The sequence below is a fragment of the Microtus oregoni genome, unplaced genomic scaffold, assembly GCF_018167655.1.
Source record: "Microtus oregoni isolate MIOR12 unplaced genomic scaffold, Mior012 000001F_ref0000356, whole genome shotgun sequence".
NCBI classification, from domain to species: Eukaryota; Metazoa; Chordata; class Mammalia; order Rodentia; family Cricetidae; genus Microtus; species Microtus oregoni.
In genome coordinates, this window is record NW_024543060.1 from 50,811,715 (window position 1) to 50,832,361 (window position 20,647).

Sequence of the window (20,647 nt, forward strand, 5' to 3'; positions counted from 1 at the left end):
TTTCTTGTGCCGTGTGCATGCGGGGAGGTAAAAAGATTCGACCATATGGAGCCGTCAAACCGTGAGCACAGCACCAAGCTCTGCCCCCAGTGTCCAGGAAGTGACATTTGATTGGAGGTTTAAAGCAGTTAAGTTTCCAGGTGAAGAAAGAGTGTTCACTCTGGGGGAGCCTGCGACAGCGTGGGAGGAGAGGACCGAGGCGGGTACCCCCAGAGAAGGGCAGACTGCTTGGGGAGCACAGAGGATTGTCTGTCTGTAGAAAAATGCCTGTGTCCATACTTATAATATGTACAGTGGCTTCTTGGAAAAGGGGGCAAGCTGGAGAGGTTGGATGGCAAGAAGGAGGTGAATGGCAAAGCTCTTGCCATCAAAACAGGTTAAAGGTTGGGCGGTGATGGTGCACGCCTTTAATCCCAGCACTTGAGAGGCAGAGGCAGCCAGGTCTACAGACTGAGTTTCGGATAGGCTCCAAAGCTATGAGAAACCCAGTCTCGAAAAACAAAACAAAGAATGAGTTTTAGGAATGGAGAGCAAAGCCCTGTTCACAGTCTTCATCTGCCTCTCTCTGTGTGTTTCCTCGGTTTACTAACTGGGGAGCCTTAGTTGTCCTCTCGTCTGTAGAATGACCACATTCTCTAGTATGGGACCGAGTCCCTGCAAGATAATTAGTGGGCTTTAATAATAGAGCCCAGGTCCTGTTTGCATCTTCCCACCCGACTTTAAAGGTAGAGAAAGTAGAGCTGGTGATTGGAGACACCCAATGGCAGAGCAGAACCCAACCCAGTCTGTCGCATGAGTAACTGAGAGCTGACCGTGAAGCTAGGAAGGAATACGACGTTCAGTATGCAAAAAGGTACATGGACCCCATGCAGAAAGACCTGAATGTCTAACTGTGACGTTTCAGGCAGCAGGTACACCCAGGGCTGCAGTGTGTGGTTCCTGTGTGGAGAAGCATGGAGGGTCTCTCACCTGGTGCAGAGTCTCAAAGCAGGAGGAGACACAGCAAGAGTTACCTTGGTAGCTTTGGAGGAGTCTTTCCTTCTGATCCATCTCTCTTATTGTTTTCTGCAGATATCGTATAAGCTGCTTTCATCATGGGAGAAATAGAACAGAAGCCCACCCCCGCATCACGTCTGGGGGCCCCGGAGAATTCGGGGATCAGCACCTTGGAACGAGGACAGAAACCGCCGCCCACACCTTCAGGAAAACTCATGACCGTCAAAATCCAGATGCTGGATGACACCCAGGAGACCTTTGAAGTTCCAGTAAGCCAGGGGTTTGTTCAAGGGTGTGGGCACCTGGAAATGGGGAGGTCACCGATAGCCCAGTGACGTGAGATCTACAGAGAGGGTCTGTGTGCTCAGGTACCTCAATCTCACTCCCAGCAGGCATTGGGAAGGTCACCGATGGCCCAGTAACATGAGATGTCCAGAGAGGGTCTGTGTGCTCAGGTACCTCAATCCTCACTCCCAGCAGGCATTGGGGAGGTCACTGATGGCCCAGTGACGTGAGATCTACAGAGAGGGTCTGTGTGCTCAGGTACCTCAATCCTCACTCCCAGCAGGCATTGGAGAGGTCACTGATGGCCCAGTGACGTGAGATCTACAGAGAGGGTCTGTGTGCTCAGGTACCTCAATCCTCACTCCCAGCAGGCATTGGGAAGGTCACTAATGGCCCAATGATATGAGATCTACAGAGAGGGTCTGTGTGCTCAGGTACCTCAATCCTCACTCCCAGCAGGCATTGGGAAGGTCACTGATGGCCCAGTGATGTGAGATCTACAGAGAGGGTCTGTGTGCTCAGGTACCTCAGTCCTCACTCCCAGCAGGCATTGGGGAGGTCACTGATGGCCCAGTGACGTGAGATCTACAGAGAGGGTCTGTGTGCTCAGGTACCTCAATCCTGACTCCCAGCAGGCATTGGGGAGGTCACTCATGGCCCAATGACATGAGATCTACAGAGAGGGTCTGTGTGCTCAGGTACCTCAATCCTCACTCCCAGCAGGCATTGGGGAGGTCACTGATGGCCCAGTGACGTGAGATCTACAGAGAGGGTCTGTGTGCTCAGGTACCTCAATCCTCACTCCCAGCAGGCATTGGGGAGGTCACTCATGGCCCAATGACATGAGATCTACAGAGAGGGTCTGTGTGCTCAGGTACCTCACTGCTCACTCACAACGGGGGCATCATTCATCGATCATTCTGGTTCTGAGTGATCTGTTTTTCAGATCTATGAATGAGTTACGTGTACATATAGTGACATGGATGGTTAGCTGCAGTTTGACTTCCCATGGTGTGTCATGTGTGTATGCGTATTTTATGTATTGTACATAGCATGCCTATGCATATCGAGTATAACTGCATCTAAAGATGTGTAATATATATGTTCACGGTGGCATTGGAGGAAAGGGTGGTACTTTCAGTGGATTGTGGTTTAATTTGTTGCTATCCCAAGAAGTTCTCTCAGTGGTGTGAGCCTGTGTTGGGCCCATGGACATCATCCTGAGAAAGCCATCAAAATTCTACATGAGGAAGTTGGGAGCAAGTGAGCTTCCTGTCCAAGTGAAGCAAGAGCTTCACCCCTACATCCCAGGGGCCGGGAAAGGAACCGTAGCACCCCTGCTGCTTATGGAGAGCCCTGCCTCAGTCTCCTCCCTGCCTAAGCATCTGTTGCTAGAGACTAAGGCGCCCCGCCGTTATGGGGGTGTAGCCTGTCGAGGTCCCCAGAACAGAGATTGCCCCTCTTGACCCCTCAGCCCTCTGTCTCACCTTTGGTGTTCTATCTTGGCTACGGGTCCCGGCGTTGGTTGTTGATTGTAGAGGGAGAAAATCGGTCTTGACTCTAAGCAGCCGACAGAGACAGCCCTCTGGAACACACCTGTTTCTGACAGGGAGGCAGTCCGTTCATTATTTCTGTTGGCTAGAGTGTCTGAAATTTAATAGTCGGCATTAACGGTGGTAACCCATCATTTAATCATTTATGGGATGTGATTCAGTAAATTATATTTATTTCACAGAACATTGTTCAGGGAGTGTGAATTTAAGTGTCTCAGAGAAAGATGAACCTCACAGTGGCTGGCTGTGTTTTAAAACTGCCAATTGGATCGCACATTGCGAACGGCCTTTGTCCCTTTTTAATTTCCTTGCTGCGGAATTCATCTTTCAAGGACTTGGCCTAGGAATAGGACTTCCTATTCCAGTGAGCAAAGCTGCTGCTGATTTCTGGAACTGTAGACTAGGTGGGAAAGCACCTGCCACCGGCTGAGAATTCTGCCCTCTGGAAGGAGTGGCCCTTCTTCTCCTCCCCCCAGTATTCTCGGCCTTGCCAGACCAGTTTGGTGAAGTATTCATTTCTCTTTGCTTTTTGGACCTGTGAGGAGCCCAGGCTGCAGCAACCTCTCTGTTACACAGTGTCCTGTTAGAGGGGCTCTCAGATGCGGCTCTGTTCAGCTGTGGGTCCTCACAGAAGGCAAAGGTCACCACTCCGCACAGCTACCATCTGAGCAGAAACTGCGCAGGCACTATGTAGTAATAAATCATAAATAAAAGCACACACACAACCTGATTTGAGTGTCCAGAACCCATGTTTAAAAAAAGAAAAGAAATCCTGTCTGGGCAGTGTACTTGTAACCTCAGGGTCGAGGACTTGGAGACAAGAGAATCCCTTGGGCTCACTGGCAGGCCCTCCTAGCCTGTTTGGTCAGTTCCTGGCCTGTGAGTGATTCTGTCTCAAAATAAAGAAGGTAGATGGTGCTGCTGAGGTCATTCTCTGGCCTTCGCACACATGTTCATATGTGCACACATGCGCTCACATGCTCACACATGCACATATATACGCACACATGCTCACACATGCACACACATGTTAATATACACACACTCATATGTGCACACGCGTGCTCACATGCTCACACATGCACATACATGTGCACACACGCACACATGCCCACATACGCTCATACATGCACATACATGTTCATATACGCATGCTCATGTGCACACACGTGCTCACATGCTCACACATGCATACACATGCTCACACATGCACATACATGTTCATATACGCATGCTCATATGTGCACACATGCTCATACATGCACACACGTGTTCATACATGCATACGCGCGCACACACGTGAACACCCAGGGGTACTTACCTTCATAATTTTTGATAGCCGTTCTTTCCATTTCATCCCCCCTGCCACTCCTGTGCCCTTTATGGCCCTGTTAGTTTAGCCTGCTGCCTTAGGCAGTGGCTGCTCCCTCCAGCCGGCCTCTTTGTGCCCTTGTCAAGGTTGAGCCCGGGGTGAAAATTCCACTTTCTCCGACTGGTACTTGCGCAGTGTTCTTAACCTCTTAGAAACTGCCTTCAAATCCGTAAAGAGAGGCAATAGTAAACAACGCTTCTTGTTTCACGACTAAAAAGACGATTCACATAAAACAGCTACAGTGTTTTGGGTGCACCTTGGGCGGCTAGTAGATAGGATTTGTGGCATTTATATATATGCCTTTGCCGCTGGCTGCTGGCTTCTCAGGGCCCCACCTCCGCCCCCATGTAGCCAGGCAGATGGACGATTGGTGGTCATCGAGTGTTTGCTGATGGAATGCTGCAGGGAATCTATTTTACAGGTAGGGCTTGGTAGTTTTAACACGTCTCTTTCACCGGTGTTTTATCTGTCTTTTTCTATTTAGGTTAGAGTGTGCCTCCTCAGCCTATGGACAAGAGATGTTTTCCTTAAACTGGCTGTGGAAAGGCAGATGGATAGACCAGCATGTCCCTGGCTGGAGCAGACTCTAGGTCTCCGCCTTGCTCTCTTTAAGAACAGCTAGAGTCCAGGCCATCCCACAGCTCCAAGCCAGTGAGGCCTCCTGGTGGTTCAGTCATTCCAAGAATGGGAAGGGAGGAGGGACTGACCGTGGCTTAGGGATTGTAGGGACAAGACCAGCTCCCGATAATTTCTTTACTATCTTTGCTTCAAAGCTTTTGCTAAGAATTCGCCAAGGCCGCCGTCTGACCCTCTCCCTCAAGGGCAGGATGGGACATCCTGGTGGACTTATTCTCATTGTACGGAAGCGTTTGTCCTGAGAACGGGCAGGGCATGAAGCCAGAAGCTTCTGCAACTTCCTTGGGAAGCGGAGGCAGTGTGTGTTGGGGGGGGGGGGCGGGATCTGTCTTTAATGAGCCCTATCTTTCCCTGGGGATCAGGTGTTCTGGACCTATTCTTACTACTTTTGTGTTCACGTACAGATGCTGCCAAAGCAGTCATTTTAAATACAAGCTCCCTGACCAGCTCCTGCACAAGAGAACAAACCATGTTCTTAGTGATGGCTTTTGTCTTTTTTTTTTTTTTAACCCTTTAGAAAATTTTTAATGAAGAGTTGAGCCTCTTGGGAACCAGGGGAGTAGACATCAGTCTTTTCCACTCAGGACTAGCTGGGCAAGCCTCTTGTAGTGTTGAACTTGGATGACTTTTTGGGTACTTCCTCCACACAATGGAAAGTTCAAAACCAACATTTATAGGAAGCTCTTGCCTGGCATTTTATCTTCTTGATGTTGAAAACAACGTGCAAATAAACCACACCTCTCTGTCTGATAACACAGCTTTCTCTTCTCCTGAAGGTTATAAAGCCTGGTAGGTCCCAGGCCTGGGGCTCCCTTCCCCCATCAGGCCGCCTTCTGCGAAGGTCCCTGAGAAGGTTTTGTGTGTCTGGTTCTCCTGACCCTTCTGGTAAACAAACACTGTTCCACCAGGGAAGACGGCTGGAGAGGCAGATGGCCAGTTCTCCCAGTGTTTGGCTTCTCATCAGCTGGTCACTGTAGGAAGACCTGGGAGAGCCATGGAGGAAAGTAGATCCTGGCCTTGCCTTCGAGCCTGGTCGCCTAAGGTCAATACAGCAGGTGACGAGAAGACGCTACGTGCCTTTGGGGATCAGCAGGAGTGGTGGTATGGGCAGTTGACAGAATTTGGCCTCTCCAGTGGTCAGGGCAGGAAATCAGACTGGCTTCTTAACTATGTTTGCGTCTTCTCCTTGATTTCCTTAGAAGCTATCATAGCTCTCAAAGTTTGTGTAGCTTGCTCTCCTTTGCCTGCAGACTAAGGGTGAATATTTTGACTTCTGGGAATCCTGGGAGAAAGCATAATTCTGGCCCCTTAGGGTCTACTAGAGGTATGAACCCCTCCTTCTGTAACACTTCTGAGCCATTGGCTTCCACTTTAGCTTTTGCATTAGCGCACCGTGGAGAAGTCAAACTTGTTTGCCTGATTAAGGATGGCAGTAGAATGGGAGCACCTTGTAGGCAAGGCTTCGTTTCTCACAACCCGTAGCAGATGCGTGTGCTTGGGTCCCTCCTTGGCGTTGCTGGCCAGCTGTGAAGCTTTCTGGTCTCTCACAGCAGGTTCCGAGGAGTGCTTGGGAACTCAACTCAGGTTACACCAAGGCCTGGTGGCGGTGGCACCCGGTACACAGGGTCCCTCCAGCCCCTGCTAGTCTTTGTGAGACAGTATTTCGCTGTGCCGCTCCGGTTAGCCTGGACTTTCACTGTTTCTGCCAGGGTAGCCTTGACCCCACAGAGACCTGCTTCATCTTGCTTCTGTAGTTCTAGCTGTATCTGCCAGGAGGTCCCTGTTTCAGCCGGTCACCCCACTGCAGATTCTCAGTCTGGGCTGTTTGAGTCACTGCCCTCCCTCTTTAGCCCCAACGCCCACCTAACTCATTTATCAAAATGCCACCTATAGGCCCTACCTGGCCGGGCTCCATCAGAGAGAGGTCAGTGTTCTTCCTTCCCAGCATTTGTCCTTCTAATTAGCCTGGAAATCTCTGTCTCCCATCTGACTCTGAGCCTCTGTATCCCTGAGATCAGACTCAGTTTCCTAATCTGCAGAATGAGGTGTTCGGTCCAGATATAAAACCCTGTCCTCCTTTTCTGTCCTTTTGGAAGTTGGAATGCCATGTTGGCCTTCTTGTAGATGAGTCAGCTTTTTGTGCCTGTGTTTTGGAATTCTCCGGCAAGATGGTAAACACTGGGGCTCGTTGTTGTCATTGGTTCTTTTGATTTGTTTTTGTTTTTGGGACAGAGCTCTGTGGGCCCAAGCTAGTCTCAAATTAAAAATCGTCCTGTCTCACTTCTAAGACAGGTCTGTGATACCTTTGCCTGGAGGGTATTAAAGCAAACAGCACACCCAAGGTTTGATCCAATCCGGTCATCGTCTCGGTGTGCCTAGCAAGTGCTAACAGAAAAGGACTTGCTGAGTGCAGGCACAGAAGACCTTACAGGGTGAGTCCTGGAACTGCAGCCAAGGGAAGTGGGTGGTCGCCCTAACGCTCCCTGAATCCCTTGACAGTGGAAGATAGGAGACCGAAATAAACCACATGTTTTCCCAGGAACACCTTGCTGACAAAAACTCCAGCAAGTTTGTTGAGGCTACAGAGGATTTTTACACGTGTCTTTGGAAATCACAGAAGAGAGGACATCGAATTTTCTACTTTTTTGTTGGTCGCAAAATTGGCCAAGCTATTTTGGAGCCTTAATTAGGAATGTTCTGAAGTAAGGCCTTCAGTGATTAAACAGGGTTTTCATTTTATTACCTGTGTGACGGGACAGATTTTCATTGCTCTGACCCTCACAGAAACCTGGGCAGGTCCTCAGTGGAGGCTTGTTCGTCCAAGCTGTCTGGCTGTAGAGAGAGCCTTGGTGGTGACAGGCACCATCCTGATCCTTGGGCTCTGTTTGCCCTCTTGAGACAACCCCGTGTCTTGTCTTTGTGGCCCTAGAAGAGCCCAGGCCGAACATTCAATGAGTCTTTGTCCTTTTTGGATTTCATGGAGTTCCATTTCTCTGTCCTTTTTGGATTTCATGGAGTTCCATTTCTCTTTCTTTGGAATGAGTCCTGGTGGACAAGCCCCTGTGAGCCTGAGAGTCCCACGCGCCCCTCGGAGAGATGAAGTCCACCTGTGTGGGAAAGCATGCCCTCCCTCTTGCCACATTTCTGGCTTTCCTGGAGGAGCAGGATAGACCTACATAAAATTTAATTGGCTATTTAAAGCCAAGGCCCAGAGCACACACTGCCTCTTAAGTGTCAGCCCTCGGTGAGAACAAGCGTAGGGAGTTTCACGGGTCCGCTGGGCTCTTTAAAAACAAGCCAGAGTTTCTTTCTCCTTATCCGTGTTGCTCTTGGCTCTTTTTTTTTTTTTTTTTTTTTTTAAATATTTATTTATTTACTTATTTAGTATACAATATTCTATCTCTGTGTGTCTGCAGACCAGAAGAGGGCAGCAGATCTCGTTACAGATGGTTGTGAACCACCATGTGGTTGCTGGGAATTGAACTCATGACCTTTGGAAGAACAGGCAATGCTCTTAACCACTGAGCCATCTCTCCAGCCCCTGCTCTTGGCTCTTTAGCCAACTTTCTGAAATAGTTCTGAAGCCCACTCCGCTGGGCCTGGCCGTTTCTGTGCGTTATTTAACTTAGGATGATAAATGAGGCCTGCCTGTGTCTAGCCTCCCGAGGTTAAATTGAAAGGCTATTTTAATGGAGTAAAAAAAAATGTTTTTCTTTTTTTCATAAATCATTCCAGATAGATACTGTTTAACCTTCCCTCCCGGCTCCTTAGACGCAAAGAGGCGGATTGAGATGTGGGCCTGAAACGCTTGCATGCTCGCCTTTCGGTTTTAGTGGCTCTGGTGATCAAAGCCGCTCACGCAGCTCAGAAGGGATGTGGCCATGTTCTAACAGCTGTTTGCTATTTTCTTCCAAGGAAAAAAATTTTACTCAGTAGAGCCCAATAAATAAAAGAATAGATGGTAATTAAGAATGCTTCTCTCTGACATTAAAACAGCCACAAGCAGGAAGCTTGACTTGTTTTTCTTCTTCTTCTTCCTTTAAATGGAAATCATGAAATTTCATAGTTACATCTAAGAAGACTGGGAAAGGGAGGTGTGGAAGGCCCCTGGGTCCAGCTGTGTGGCTTGGTCATGTACACAGGAGGAACGCTGACCTCAGGACTGAGTGTGGCACTACAGTGGAGTATTTTGTAGAATGTGTGGCAGAGACACGCTGTTCCCAGGAAGGCAAGCCTGCTCTTCTCGCCGTAACTGGCATTTCATATTCATGGAGCCTGGTTGAGGCTCTTACGTCAGGGCTGCTGCATGGGTGAATGCCATAAAAAAGCATGCCCAAGCTCTCTAAGATAAAGACTGTCACGCTGTGTCAGGGGTCGTTGTCTTCCGGGCAGCTCCACACCAGCCTGGGGCTTTCTTTAGATGGGTGCTAGCGGTTACCCAAGCTAGTCACGTGTCCTGTTGGTTTTCTGCCGGTCTGTGAGATCCAAGTGTGCCTGTAGCCCTGTTTCTGCTGAGCAGGTGGGCCGCTGTGTCCTGGACCCACGGCAGCTTCCCTGGGCCTCGAGGGGGAGCTGGGATCTGTGGCACGCACACGCACGCGCACACACACACACACACACACACACGGGCGGTACTCCCAACCCACATGAGGCTGAGGGCAGAAGGTTGCTGTGATTCTGAGGCCCCTAGGCTATCTAGGCCTGCCAGAGCTGCTCAACAAACACTCTCAAAAAGCACAAAATAAGAGAAAAAAAATAAAACGGGGATTTTTCCACCTTAGAACTTTATATACAATTTTGCTTTGTTGATTTCTTGGTCTGTTTTATTTTCTGATCCCCGAGACATGTCTGCTTTCCTAGAGTTGGGTGTCCGACAGGACCCCTGCATCTGTCTCATGCAGACTGGACAAGACATCTGAGATAGTCTTAGGATTCTGAGATCCCTCTCGCGGTGTGGGTTTGGTATGTCCATGGAAGGGGTGCTCTTCTCTTTGATTGGCAGATATGAAGGCAGGTGCTTACAAGTTGGACTCTTCGATCCAGCCGTGTTTTCATCATGTGCTTATTTTTATTACTTTGAACATTTGAGTTGGGCGTGGTGGCTGTAAATCCGAAAGAGGATATGGAATGGTTCCCTCAAGTTGGAAGTTTTCTGTGGATAGACGATCGTGGAAAAGAACAGTTCTCAAAGCCTTCGCTAACTTTGAAATTGTGTTCGAGAGCTTCACACGCTGAGGTGTGTTTCCCCCTCTGTATGAACAGGAAGTTGGACCAGATACCCACAGTGGAATTCTGTGGCTCTGGTTTTATTTATGGACTGTGACCTTGGAAACATGATCCAGGTTCCATAAGTTTTATCTACAGGAGCGGCAAGGTGCTGCCAGTGATAAGAACATGGAGAAAATAACAACTGCTCTTTGTAGAAAGGATGGGCATTATTTATGAGTAGGCGGTGAGCTGGCACAGGCAAGCGTCTGGCAAATGTCTTCCTCTAGGTGCTGTGAAAGGGACAGTTGTTTTCTCTTGAGCTAATCTGTGAAGTCTGCGCTGGGGAGCACAAGCGTTGGGGTGGGGCGCGAGAGGGGTGCGAGGGAGCCAGAGTCCTACTCCAGGGTCTCCCGCCTTCAGTCTTCACCTGCTGCTGGAGGCCACAGGAGCCATGGGGATGACACAGGTGCTCAGTTGTGCCAGAGGAGGGCCTGTGTCTGTGGGAGGATGCTGTGACAGCTACCAGCCGGTGGCACGGGGTGGTGGTGACAATAAAGGCTGAACTCGAGCTTGAGTTAGGTTTTAGACGGAGTGGCAGGGAGCTGAAATAGAGATCCTGGGGATGCAATTTAAAGACTGCAGTAGATGGGTTGGGAGCAAGGAGCTACCACTGCCTGGAAACCGTAGGTGTATAGACTATAAGTTTACAGCTTGGGCGGCTCCATGCGGTCACCAAGGACCAAGCGACAGACAAATTCATGAGAGGTTGTCTTCCTTTAGTGGGTATGTGTTAGAAACACTGCTGAGGTCGGTAAGGAGTGCCATGTGTGCGTGTATGTGTGTGTGTGTGTGTGTGTGTGTGTGTATTCGTGTGTCTTTGGACAGACAAATATCATGAGAGATTGTCTTCTTTAAATGGGCACATGTTAGAAACACTGCTGAGGTTGGTAAGGAGGGCCATGTGTGTGTGTGTGTGTGTGTGTGTGTACGTACACGAGTGTACACGTGTGTCTTTGCAGCTGTGGAGGCCAGAGGTTGCAGTCACGTGTCTTTCTCACTTGCTGTCCACCTTATTTTTGGAGCATGGTCTCACCTTGAGCCTGGAGATTCAGCTGAACTGACCATCACGCCCTTGGGATCCTCCTGTCTCCACCTGGGTGGTGACTGCAGGCCTGTATAATTGTGTCTGCTTTCATGTAACTCAAACTCGGCCCTCATGTTGGTAACTAGCACCGTAGCAGCTGGTCCACATCTCCAGCGTCATTACTGAGTTATTATTGAGACAGAGTCACACTCTATAGTCTGTCTACACCGACCTGAATGCACGGCCCCGGCCTCACCTCAGCCTCCTGATTTTAGAGAGGACTCTAGATGTAGGGAATAGAGGTTGGTTACTAAGGTCCAACGTGCTTTTCCGTTTAATCCTTTTAAATATCCTCATCATCCCAGAAACCACTGATGTTGGCTTGTCCTACCTGAGTGAAGCCCAAGATGGAAATGCTTCGATCAGTTTTCCAAGGACTGTGTTCACGGTTTGTACTGCGTAGCTTGTCCTGTAATTTCGGTGGAATTCACTTGAAATATGAGCCATCACCTAGGTTATGGTGGCTCATCTGTATGGATTTCTGTCAACAAATGGGCTGAGGGTGAAATTTCAATTGCCTTTGATCTGGACACACTAGGAGAGTGTTTTCAGAGTTTCCAGGCAGTCACAAGCCCTGAAAAGGAAAAACCGACTTAAAAGCTGGAGCAGTTGCTTATGATGTCGTTATAGCCACTGCCCACTGGGTAACTGCGACAGCATAGACCTGGCACACGCTGGAAATGGGAAGATGGTGAACCAGCCCCTCTGTCTTCCCACCCATGCCTACTATCTGCAGACTCCAGGCAGCAGCCCCAGAGCAGAGGAGCTGAGCCGAGGGGTCCTGCAGTGAGACAGTCGCTCACAGGACACGTGCCCTCAGGAGAAAGCCAAGAGTGCCTGAGGAATGTGCTGGCAGCTTTTGTCAACTTGGCACACACTGGGGTCCTCTGGAAGAGAGTAGAGAATTCCATTAAGGAATTGACTCCATTAGGTTGGGGGTTTTCTTGATTGGTGATGGATGGGAGAGGGCCTGGTCCACTGTGAGCAGTGCCAGCCCTGGGTTCCATAAGAAACAAAGCTGAGCGAGCCAGTCAGCAGTGTTCCTCCGCAGGCTCTTCTTCTTTCTTCAGGTCCTCCCTCTGGTCCCTGTGCTGAGTGCCTGCTCCAAATTCCCTTGATGCTTGAGCATACCCTGTCAGACATATAAGCCCTTTCCTCCCTAAGCTGTTTTTGATCAAACGAACCCACAGAACATTGAAGACTTCTCTGCTTTGACTCTTCAACCTTGTCACCTGTAGGCCTCACTGGTAGGACCAACAGAACACACCTTTTGTTCGTGTAAATCCTGTGACTCTCGGGCAGATGCTTGTTTGTGGCCTCTGTCAATAGCAAAATTCAAGTGACGATAATAACAGAAGGACGTTTTCCTGATTAACTATAGCAGATGCTGAATAAAGTCATTGAAACAAGTCAGATGCTTTCTGGACGGTCTTCTCATTGCCACTTGGTGTAAGTATTCTTGTGAGCAGCTAGAAGACACAAATCATCAGAATGGGTAGGAGGGATCTCTGCTTTCATGAAAAGCTCTTTGCCTTTATTAATTCAGGTTCTGTCATATGTAAATTGTTCATTGATTTCCAGGTAAATTTGCTAACAAAGATACTGGTTTCCCATGCGTTGATCACATGACAAGCTGCTGGGGTTCACACCACTGCTCTGCAGATGCTCTTGTGGTCTTTTCAGCTCTCACCGACTGAAGAGAAGACTGATGTGTGGCAAAACTGAGGAGCCGCACACGCATGTACCCACCCCAGAGAGGAGCCCAGGACCGACCAAAGTCAGATACCATGAGTTTTATTGGGGTTACTCAGGCTATGGGGTTACTTAAAGGAACAGAAATGACCCAAATACAGCTGCATCACCAAAGCCCACCCCAGCCCTAGTGACAGCTCACAAAGCTGGGAGCCTGGAACACACTGCACAGTCTACAGGTACTCAACAAGGTGGAAACTATCCCTTCCAGGTGCTTCAGCTGGTCCAGAACTCTTCTAGGCAACTTGGCCGGTCTTGGAATCTTGTTTTTAATCTTCTTCTATTGATTGATGATTGATTGATTGATTGATTGATTGCCTGGGATGACATCTTCAGCTTCTTTCTCTGGTAGAGAGAGGGCTAGTGAATCTGATCGGTTTCAAGGATTCCCTGAAGCTATTCTGAGTTGTTTAGCTTCCTGCTTACGGAGCTTCCCTGCAGGTGGAATGTTTCGTTCTCACAGGAAATTTAGACCACATTGACCTGATGTAATTGTCTTCATGAACTTTCCTTTCTTCCTGTTTTCCAGACAGTTTCTGTCAGGTGGACCTTTCTGTTACTGCCCTCCTTCAGGCTCCTCTTTGAAAGCTCTGGAAGGGGCGTACAGGCTCCAAAATAATGTTCTGATTGTCTTCAATAGAAACCAAGATGCTGCCAGCAAAGCTTTAGCGTCCTGCCAACCCAGGACTGCTTAGAGCGGGAGCCTTTCAGTGGGTACACGCCTCAACGCCCAGCTTCCACACTTGCTTTTTTGCCCTTTAGTCTGGCTCAGAAATGCTGTCCTTTGGGGCCTCCGAGAGTTGGCTTTCTGGGCATTGTCTGGCAGGACACAGGGTACCAGATGAGAACAAGTACCTTTTCTCTGTGTCCTCTATCCTCGGGACCCTTCTGGCACCACTTTCCGCTGTGGCATTGAGGTGCGGCTTGAGCTGTGGTCCTTTTCTTCTGGCATCAATGGAGTAGTGGTTTAATTTGGCCTCCATGAATGGATGGTGTATTTCTTAGTCTCCATGGCTGCTGTTACAAAGTATCACTACACCAATGGCTTCAGAAAGTGTTGCAGACTGGCGTTCTGTGCGAGTTCTGTGCTAGTCCGGAGGGTTTGGGGAGGGATGTGCCCGTGTTTCTCAGCTTCTGAGGTTTTGCTGGCTATGATGGTCAGTCTTGACTTTGTTTACAATCACCTCAGAGACCCAGCCCTGCTTATGTCTGTGAAGGGTTTTTAAACGTGGTGGGAAGGCCAGTCCTGAATGGGAGCAGCTCCCTTCTGTGGTTGGGGGTCCTGGACTGAGTGAGAGCTCCGTGTACCTCTCTCTCCTGACTCTGGGTGTACAGTGACAGCTGTCTGACCCTCCTGCCATCCTGTCCTCTCTGCCACGATGGATTGCACTCAGACTCTGAGCCCAAACATAAGCACTTCTTCTTCCTTTCTCAAGTTTGTTTTGGGGGTGAATTTTTATATTTTTTGGCTTAATTTTTTTTTAAACTTTTTACCTTTATGTGGTTCTAACTCAGGCTGTCAGAGTTCTCTGGCAAGTACTTAACCCAATGACTAGGCCACTGAACTCCTTTTTCAAGTTCCTAAAGAAAAGCAAGACCTTGCTGTTACCCCCCTTTTCTCGAACTGCCTGGTGAGCATCCTAGAGCATCACTCATTATTTGAGCAGTACCGGTGGAGGTCTCAAGGAGACATCACCTCGCACGGCAGTAGGACGGCCTCTAATCCATCCATGGTTTGAGCAGTACCGATGGAGGTCTCAAGGAGATACCATCACACACGGCCTCTAATCCATCCACTAACCCAACAGGACATGACAGGTCCTATTAGGGAGTGCAGACACTGGGGCCTTTGCTCACTGTGGCTGGGAATGACATAACTTCATCCAGAGAATTAAGACCCTATAATCTCACCTCGGGGGAGTGGACCGTAACCCTAAGAGCAGAGAGCTGATCATGAAGAGGCAGTTGCCCACATGCATTCATAACAGCCTTATTGGCAACAGCCATGACATAGAAGCAACGCAAGCATCCATCCACAGATGAACGGATAAGGAACATGCGGTGTATGTATGACAGAGGGAGCATTACACAGCTGTAGAAGAGAAAGGTGAGCCCCGAGAACATCTGGTGCTTGGAATAAGCAAGTCATAAAGAATGACCAATGTGTGGGAGGGGAGTGTACGAGATGCACTCCCTGCATAACCAGCAGCAGATATCAGGCTGAGGGGCTGGTCCTGTGATGTGGGAGGGCCTTCTGTCTATGTGTTTCTTTATTGGTTAATGAATAAAGAAACTGGCTTGGCATGATAGGGCAGAGTAGAACGAGGTGGGGAAAACTAAACTGAATGCTGGGAGAAAGAAGGCAGAGTCAGGGAGAAGCCATGTAGCCCTGCCAGAGACATACGCTGGATGGAACTTTACCCAGAAAGCCACAGCCATATGGCGATACATAGATTAATGGAGATGGGTTAATTTAAGATATGAGTTAGCCAGAAATACGCTTAAGCTATTGGCCAAACAGTACTACAAATAATAAGGTTTCTATGTGATTATTTCGGGGCTGAGCAGCTAGGAACAAACAAGCGACTTCCTACAACAGACCCGTAGGGACTAGTGTGTTTATACTTGGCACTACTTTCCTGAATGTTTAAACATGGGCAAGATGATAGATTTCTCGTTATTTCATTAAAATCACGAAAAATTATGTTGTGTAGCAATCATCTGGAAGGTAGCTGACATAGTCCATTTGGCATTTGTTTACACTCTGGACCTCACTCATTCTGGTTTTTAGAATCTCCTGTTTATATTTTGATAGTCACTATTTATGAATTTTGATGCCTAGAGACATGCCAAATTCTTTTCTGTCTGGAACTGGGTTCTGTGTGACCTCCCAGGTATGAACGAACAGTGTCCAGTGCATCCCAGGAGTCAGGACTCAACACACAGAGCCCTTGTGTTCGCTGAGCTGCTGGACACTAAGCGTCTGTTCTCCTCCGTAGGATTTACTGATTTTAAGCTAACAACTGAAAAAGCCTCGTACAGATATCACGTTAGCACACATAGTGTGTCTCAGCCCAGAATCCTAACACGCACCCTGTGAACAGACCAGTAAGTGACAGGTGTCCAGCCGCCGGTTGGCGCAAATGCCTACAGTGCCAGATACTATGGGAGGCACAGGCAAGGTGATCTGCTGCGAGTGTAGGGCTAGCCTGGTCTATATTCCAATCGCTTGTCTAATCAGAGCTATGTAGTGAGACTCTGTCACCAAAAATAAAATGTAGACTTAAGACTCAGGCTCTAAAAACTTGAACTTTTACTCACAGTGAACTTCTCTTGCACACCAAGCTGAGTCGTGTTTCCTTGCCACACTTGGCATGCAAATCCCACCCCTGCACCTTGTTTTTGAGTAAGACACCACGCAGCTCTTTGATCCCTGTCCTGTTCTCTACCCCGTACACGCTCCTTCCTTTGCACTCTCGGGACAGACCAGGACGGTATTTATGCCACCGTCTTAGATCCCTGGAAACACACAATGTTTCCAGGATGTTTTATTTTTTTTTACTTTTGGACGAACTGTAGAGGCTGTGTCTACAAATGTACCACCTGAGTACCTGTCTCCATTAAGAACCCCCTTTTATCTGTGCTGTTCACGCTGGAGGCCTTTTAGCTACCCTGTGTGATAACAGGAACCAATGACAGGGGCCACACATATGCTGAGATCCTAGGGGCTGACTTTTGTAAAAAGGATGGAGTTCTTTTGTGGCCCGTGTCAGCGACTGGACAGAGGATGAGGGCCGCACTTCGGAAACCACCACTGAAGAGCCTGGGCCTCGAAAACGGAAAGACTGACTGGATTTTAGTCTCTGGGTGTTCTTGGCATTTCCCAGCAGGTGGTCTGGTAGCTTCTGGTCATGTCTAGGAATAAGTCAGGAAAGTTGAATCATTCACCCTTATTCACCTTCAGAAACCAGGTATGAACCTTTCCAAAAGTGATTGTAGGATGGATGGGTGGATGGATGGATGGATGGAAGGACGGACGGATGGACGGACAAATGGACGGACGGATGGATGGACAGATGGACGGACGGACGGACAGATGGATGGAGTGCATTGGCTAGTTTTATGTCAACTTGACACAGGCTGGAGCCATCGAGAGGGAGGAATCTCAGTTGAGAAATGAATGTCTCTCTGAGATCAGACTGCAGGCAAGCCTGTAGAGCAGTGTCTTAATTAGTGACTTATCTGGGAGGTCCCAGGTCACTGGACAATGCCACCCCTGGGCTGTAAGCGGGCTCTGCAAGCTTGGGGAGCAAGCCAGTAAGCAGCATCCTCTCTGGTCTCTGCATCAGCTCCTGCCCCCAGGTTCCTGCCCTGTGTGAGCTCCTGCTTTGGTTTCGCTCAGTGGACTGTTGTTTAGTGTATGCAAGCCAAATAAACCTTTTCCTCTGCAAGTTGTTTTTGCTCATGGTGTTTATCACTGCAACAGTAGCCCCAACTAGGACAGACAGGATCTTATTATGTAGTCCTGAATGGCCTGGCCTTCACTGTGTAGACCAGATTGCCCTGTAACAGAGAGGTCAGATGCCTTCTGCCTTGGGAGTGTTTTGTTTGTTTTTGAGACGGGTTTTCTCTGTGTAGCCTCGGCTGTCCTGGAACTTGCTTTGTAGACCAGGCCGGCCTCAAACTCAGAGATCTGCCTGCTTCTGCTCCCAACTGCTGAAATTAAAGGTGTGCACCATTGCTGCCTAACAGACATTTTGAGTTTTTAACAGTTTTTCAATCCTAAAAATTACTTTCACTGAGGAATCACCCAGGATGCTGACATCTCAAGTCCAAAGAAACTGGACTCCAGAGTTGGCCTCTGCCAGCACTGCAGACCGGAAATGGCTTGGCCATCACTCCCCAGTAGAGCAGCCCATGCTGCTCAGGAGGTTTTAGAAAGATGGAGTCTCATGGTTCAACAAGTAGAAATTGATTGTTGGGGGAAATAGTCATCGTTGCTTTCAAGATGTGTGTGGACAGTCCTCCCGTGGGGATCTCTCCCCACTTGGGAAGGGTTGCATCTGCTCCCTGGTACCAGTATCTTGGCTGACTCCCGCGGGTGGACACCTCAGCAGGTCAGGTGTTTGTTTCCCAGCGAACATTGCCTGTCATAATTCCTCTCAGCTCCCTAAATTCTCTTTCCTGATTCTCAGCGTTCTGTTCCTAGAAGCCGTGGGTGGGACCAGGAAGCTGGTAAACAGGCAGTGTGAAACCGGAAAGGAAAGTTCTTGACCATAGATGGAGAAACACAGGGATGGGGGTCTCTGGGCACTCACTCCTGATCAGAAAGAGCAAATCCTTAGTGAGCAAACTGGTATGGGTAGAGGGGATTTCACCCTGGAGGAGGGAACATGAAGTGCGAGGGCTTGCTGCTTACCTCTTGCAGACGCTTAAAGACAAGAGTGAGGGGCATGGACCCTCCCCTGCACTGAATTTCAAGTATGATTCATACAACACTCGTAATTATGGAAAGGAGAAGCCGCTTGTAGTCCCATCATTCTGAGGCAATTATTGTAAGAATTTGATGTACGTTTGTGTCATTCTTTTAGAATTTCTCTCCCTTCTAATACAATGCTCTCCCTCCCCACAGCTGCCCGCACTCCCTCAGAGCGGCCCCTTCTTGTCAGCTTGTGCGTATGTGTGTGGATTCATTCTTTTCATTATAGACACCTTTCCAGATCCACAGATAGCAATCTAATTCTTCTTAGTAGCTACATAGTAACTCATAGTTTAGATAAGCCATAATTTATTCAATTTATTTTCTGTTGATAGACATTTGAGATATTTCCAGGTTTCATGCCAGCACAAGCGGCCATGTCTATAAATGCTTATCGATGGCTCCTTACATTTCTGCAGGGTGAGTTCACCCATATTCATTTGTTCAAGAGCACCAGGCCCACACAGTTTTATAGGCAATCCTTAAACGAGCCAGGTATTTTCTATACTATTAGGAGCATAATATAACCACAAAACTTAATCGATGCCGTGGGCACGGAAACTATGCTGACAAATATAAGAACCCTAATCACAAGTAAAACACTAGTGAATTAGAGCCAGGAAGCTCTTAGGTCCATGCTTGTAAACCAGCATTCAGGAGCCAGGAATGGGAAGATTGTGAGTTCAAGACCAGCCTGGACTAAACAGCAAGCCTCTGCCTGCAAAACAAAACCAAAAAAAAAAAAAAACCAAACAATACTCTCTCCCTTCAAAAACCACAAAGAAGGAGCATATTTTTTATTCATCATTTTGTTAATTTATTTTACATATCAACCACAGTTACCCCTCTCTTCTCCTCCCATCTCCCCACTCCTTTTTATCCCCCCCCAATCCACTCCTCCATCTCCATTCAGAAAGGGGCAGGCCTCCCGTGGGAATCAACAAAGCCTGGCACATCAAGCTGAGGCAGGACTAAGCTCCTCCCCGTTGTGGCCAGGCTGGGCGAGGCATCCCACCATAGGGAATGGGCTCCAGAAAGCCAGTTCATACATCAGATCCTGGTCCCACTGCCGGGGCCCCACAGAAGACCAAGCTACAGAACCGTCACCCAGATGCAGAGGGCCTAGGCTGGTCCCATGCCAACCGCCCAGCTGGCAGTCCAGAGTCCGTGAGCCCCCACAAGCTCAGGTCAGCTGTCTCCCTGGGTTTCCCCATCGTGATCTCGACCCTCCTTGTTCATACAATCCCTGCTCCTTCTCTTCAGCTGGACTCCCCAAGCTCAGCCCAGGGCTCGGCTGAAGGAGCACATTGAGACTAAGACTTATTCCATGAGTGCAGGGATGACTCAGCAGTCAGGGAAATTTTCAAAGTAATAGAGGAAATTAAAGGGGGAAAATCTTTTAAAAACTTATGAATGTTTTTGAACATGCCTTTTAGTATCTGAGCAAAGCAGGAGGACATGACTTCAATATAGTGAAGACTAATTGCCAAAACCCAGCGGCAGATACTCAACTCAATGGTGGACTACTGAAGACATTCTCAATCCAGCCAGCCAGATTCCTGGCCGTTCTCGAATGAGCTGATATGCACTGTTAATGTCAAGGTTTCAGCTTATGATGTAGTAAGAAATGGAAAGACTGGACTGGAGAGATGGCTCAGCAGTTAAGAGTACTGACTGCTCTTCCAGAGGTCCTGAGTTCAATTCCCAGCAACCACATGGTGGCTCACAACCATCTGTAATGAGATCTGGTGCCATCCCCTAACCTGCAGGGACACATGCGGGCAGAGCATTGCCTGCATAAATAAATAAATAAATAAATCTTTTGGAAAAAAAGGAAATGGGAAGATCAAATCATTTGTATTTTCAAAGGTTATTATTGTATACCTTAAAAAATAATCTTCTCCATCATTTTGGAAACAAGATCCTTTTGGAAAGTGCATAAAGAAAATATATAAAAGTTTGTTTTCATGTATACTTGGGGTGATCTTACAGATATAAGAAAGACATTTCAAAATTGATACCAAGAATAAAAGAATTAGAAATGAGCTTAATGGGGAAAACACGCGTCGGATAAGGGTGGCACGGGACTGCATGGGCTGGTGGCGTGACCCAGCAGGTGAAGAGTTGGCTGTCTAGCCTGACAACCTTGAGCTCGGTTCCCGGGACGTGCGTGGTCAGGGAGAACCCGCTTGCACAGGGTGTGGGGGTGTGTCTCTACCTCA

The 20,647-nt window shown here is 48.4% G+C and overlaps 1 protein-coding gene across 2 annotated transcripts in view; it reads left to right on the plus strand.

Moving 5' to 3' along the window:
• Farp1 (FERM, ARH/RhoGEF and pleckstrin domain protein 1) overlaps positions 1 to 20,647 on the plus strand; it is a 222,899-nt gene that overhangs the window by 60,593 nt on the left and 141,659 nt on the right. For both annotated transcript variants that reach the window (XM_041670244.1, XM_041670237.1), the window contains exon 2: positions 1,072 to 1,265. In XM_041670244.1, coding sequence (XP_041526178.1) covers positions 1,095 to 1,265 — 171 coding nt within the window. In that variant the 5' untranslated portion in view covers positions 1,072 to 1,094. The remainder of the gene's footprint in view (positions 1 to 1,071; positions 1,266 to 20,647) is intronic.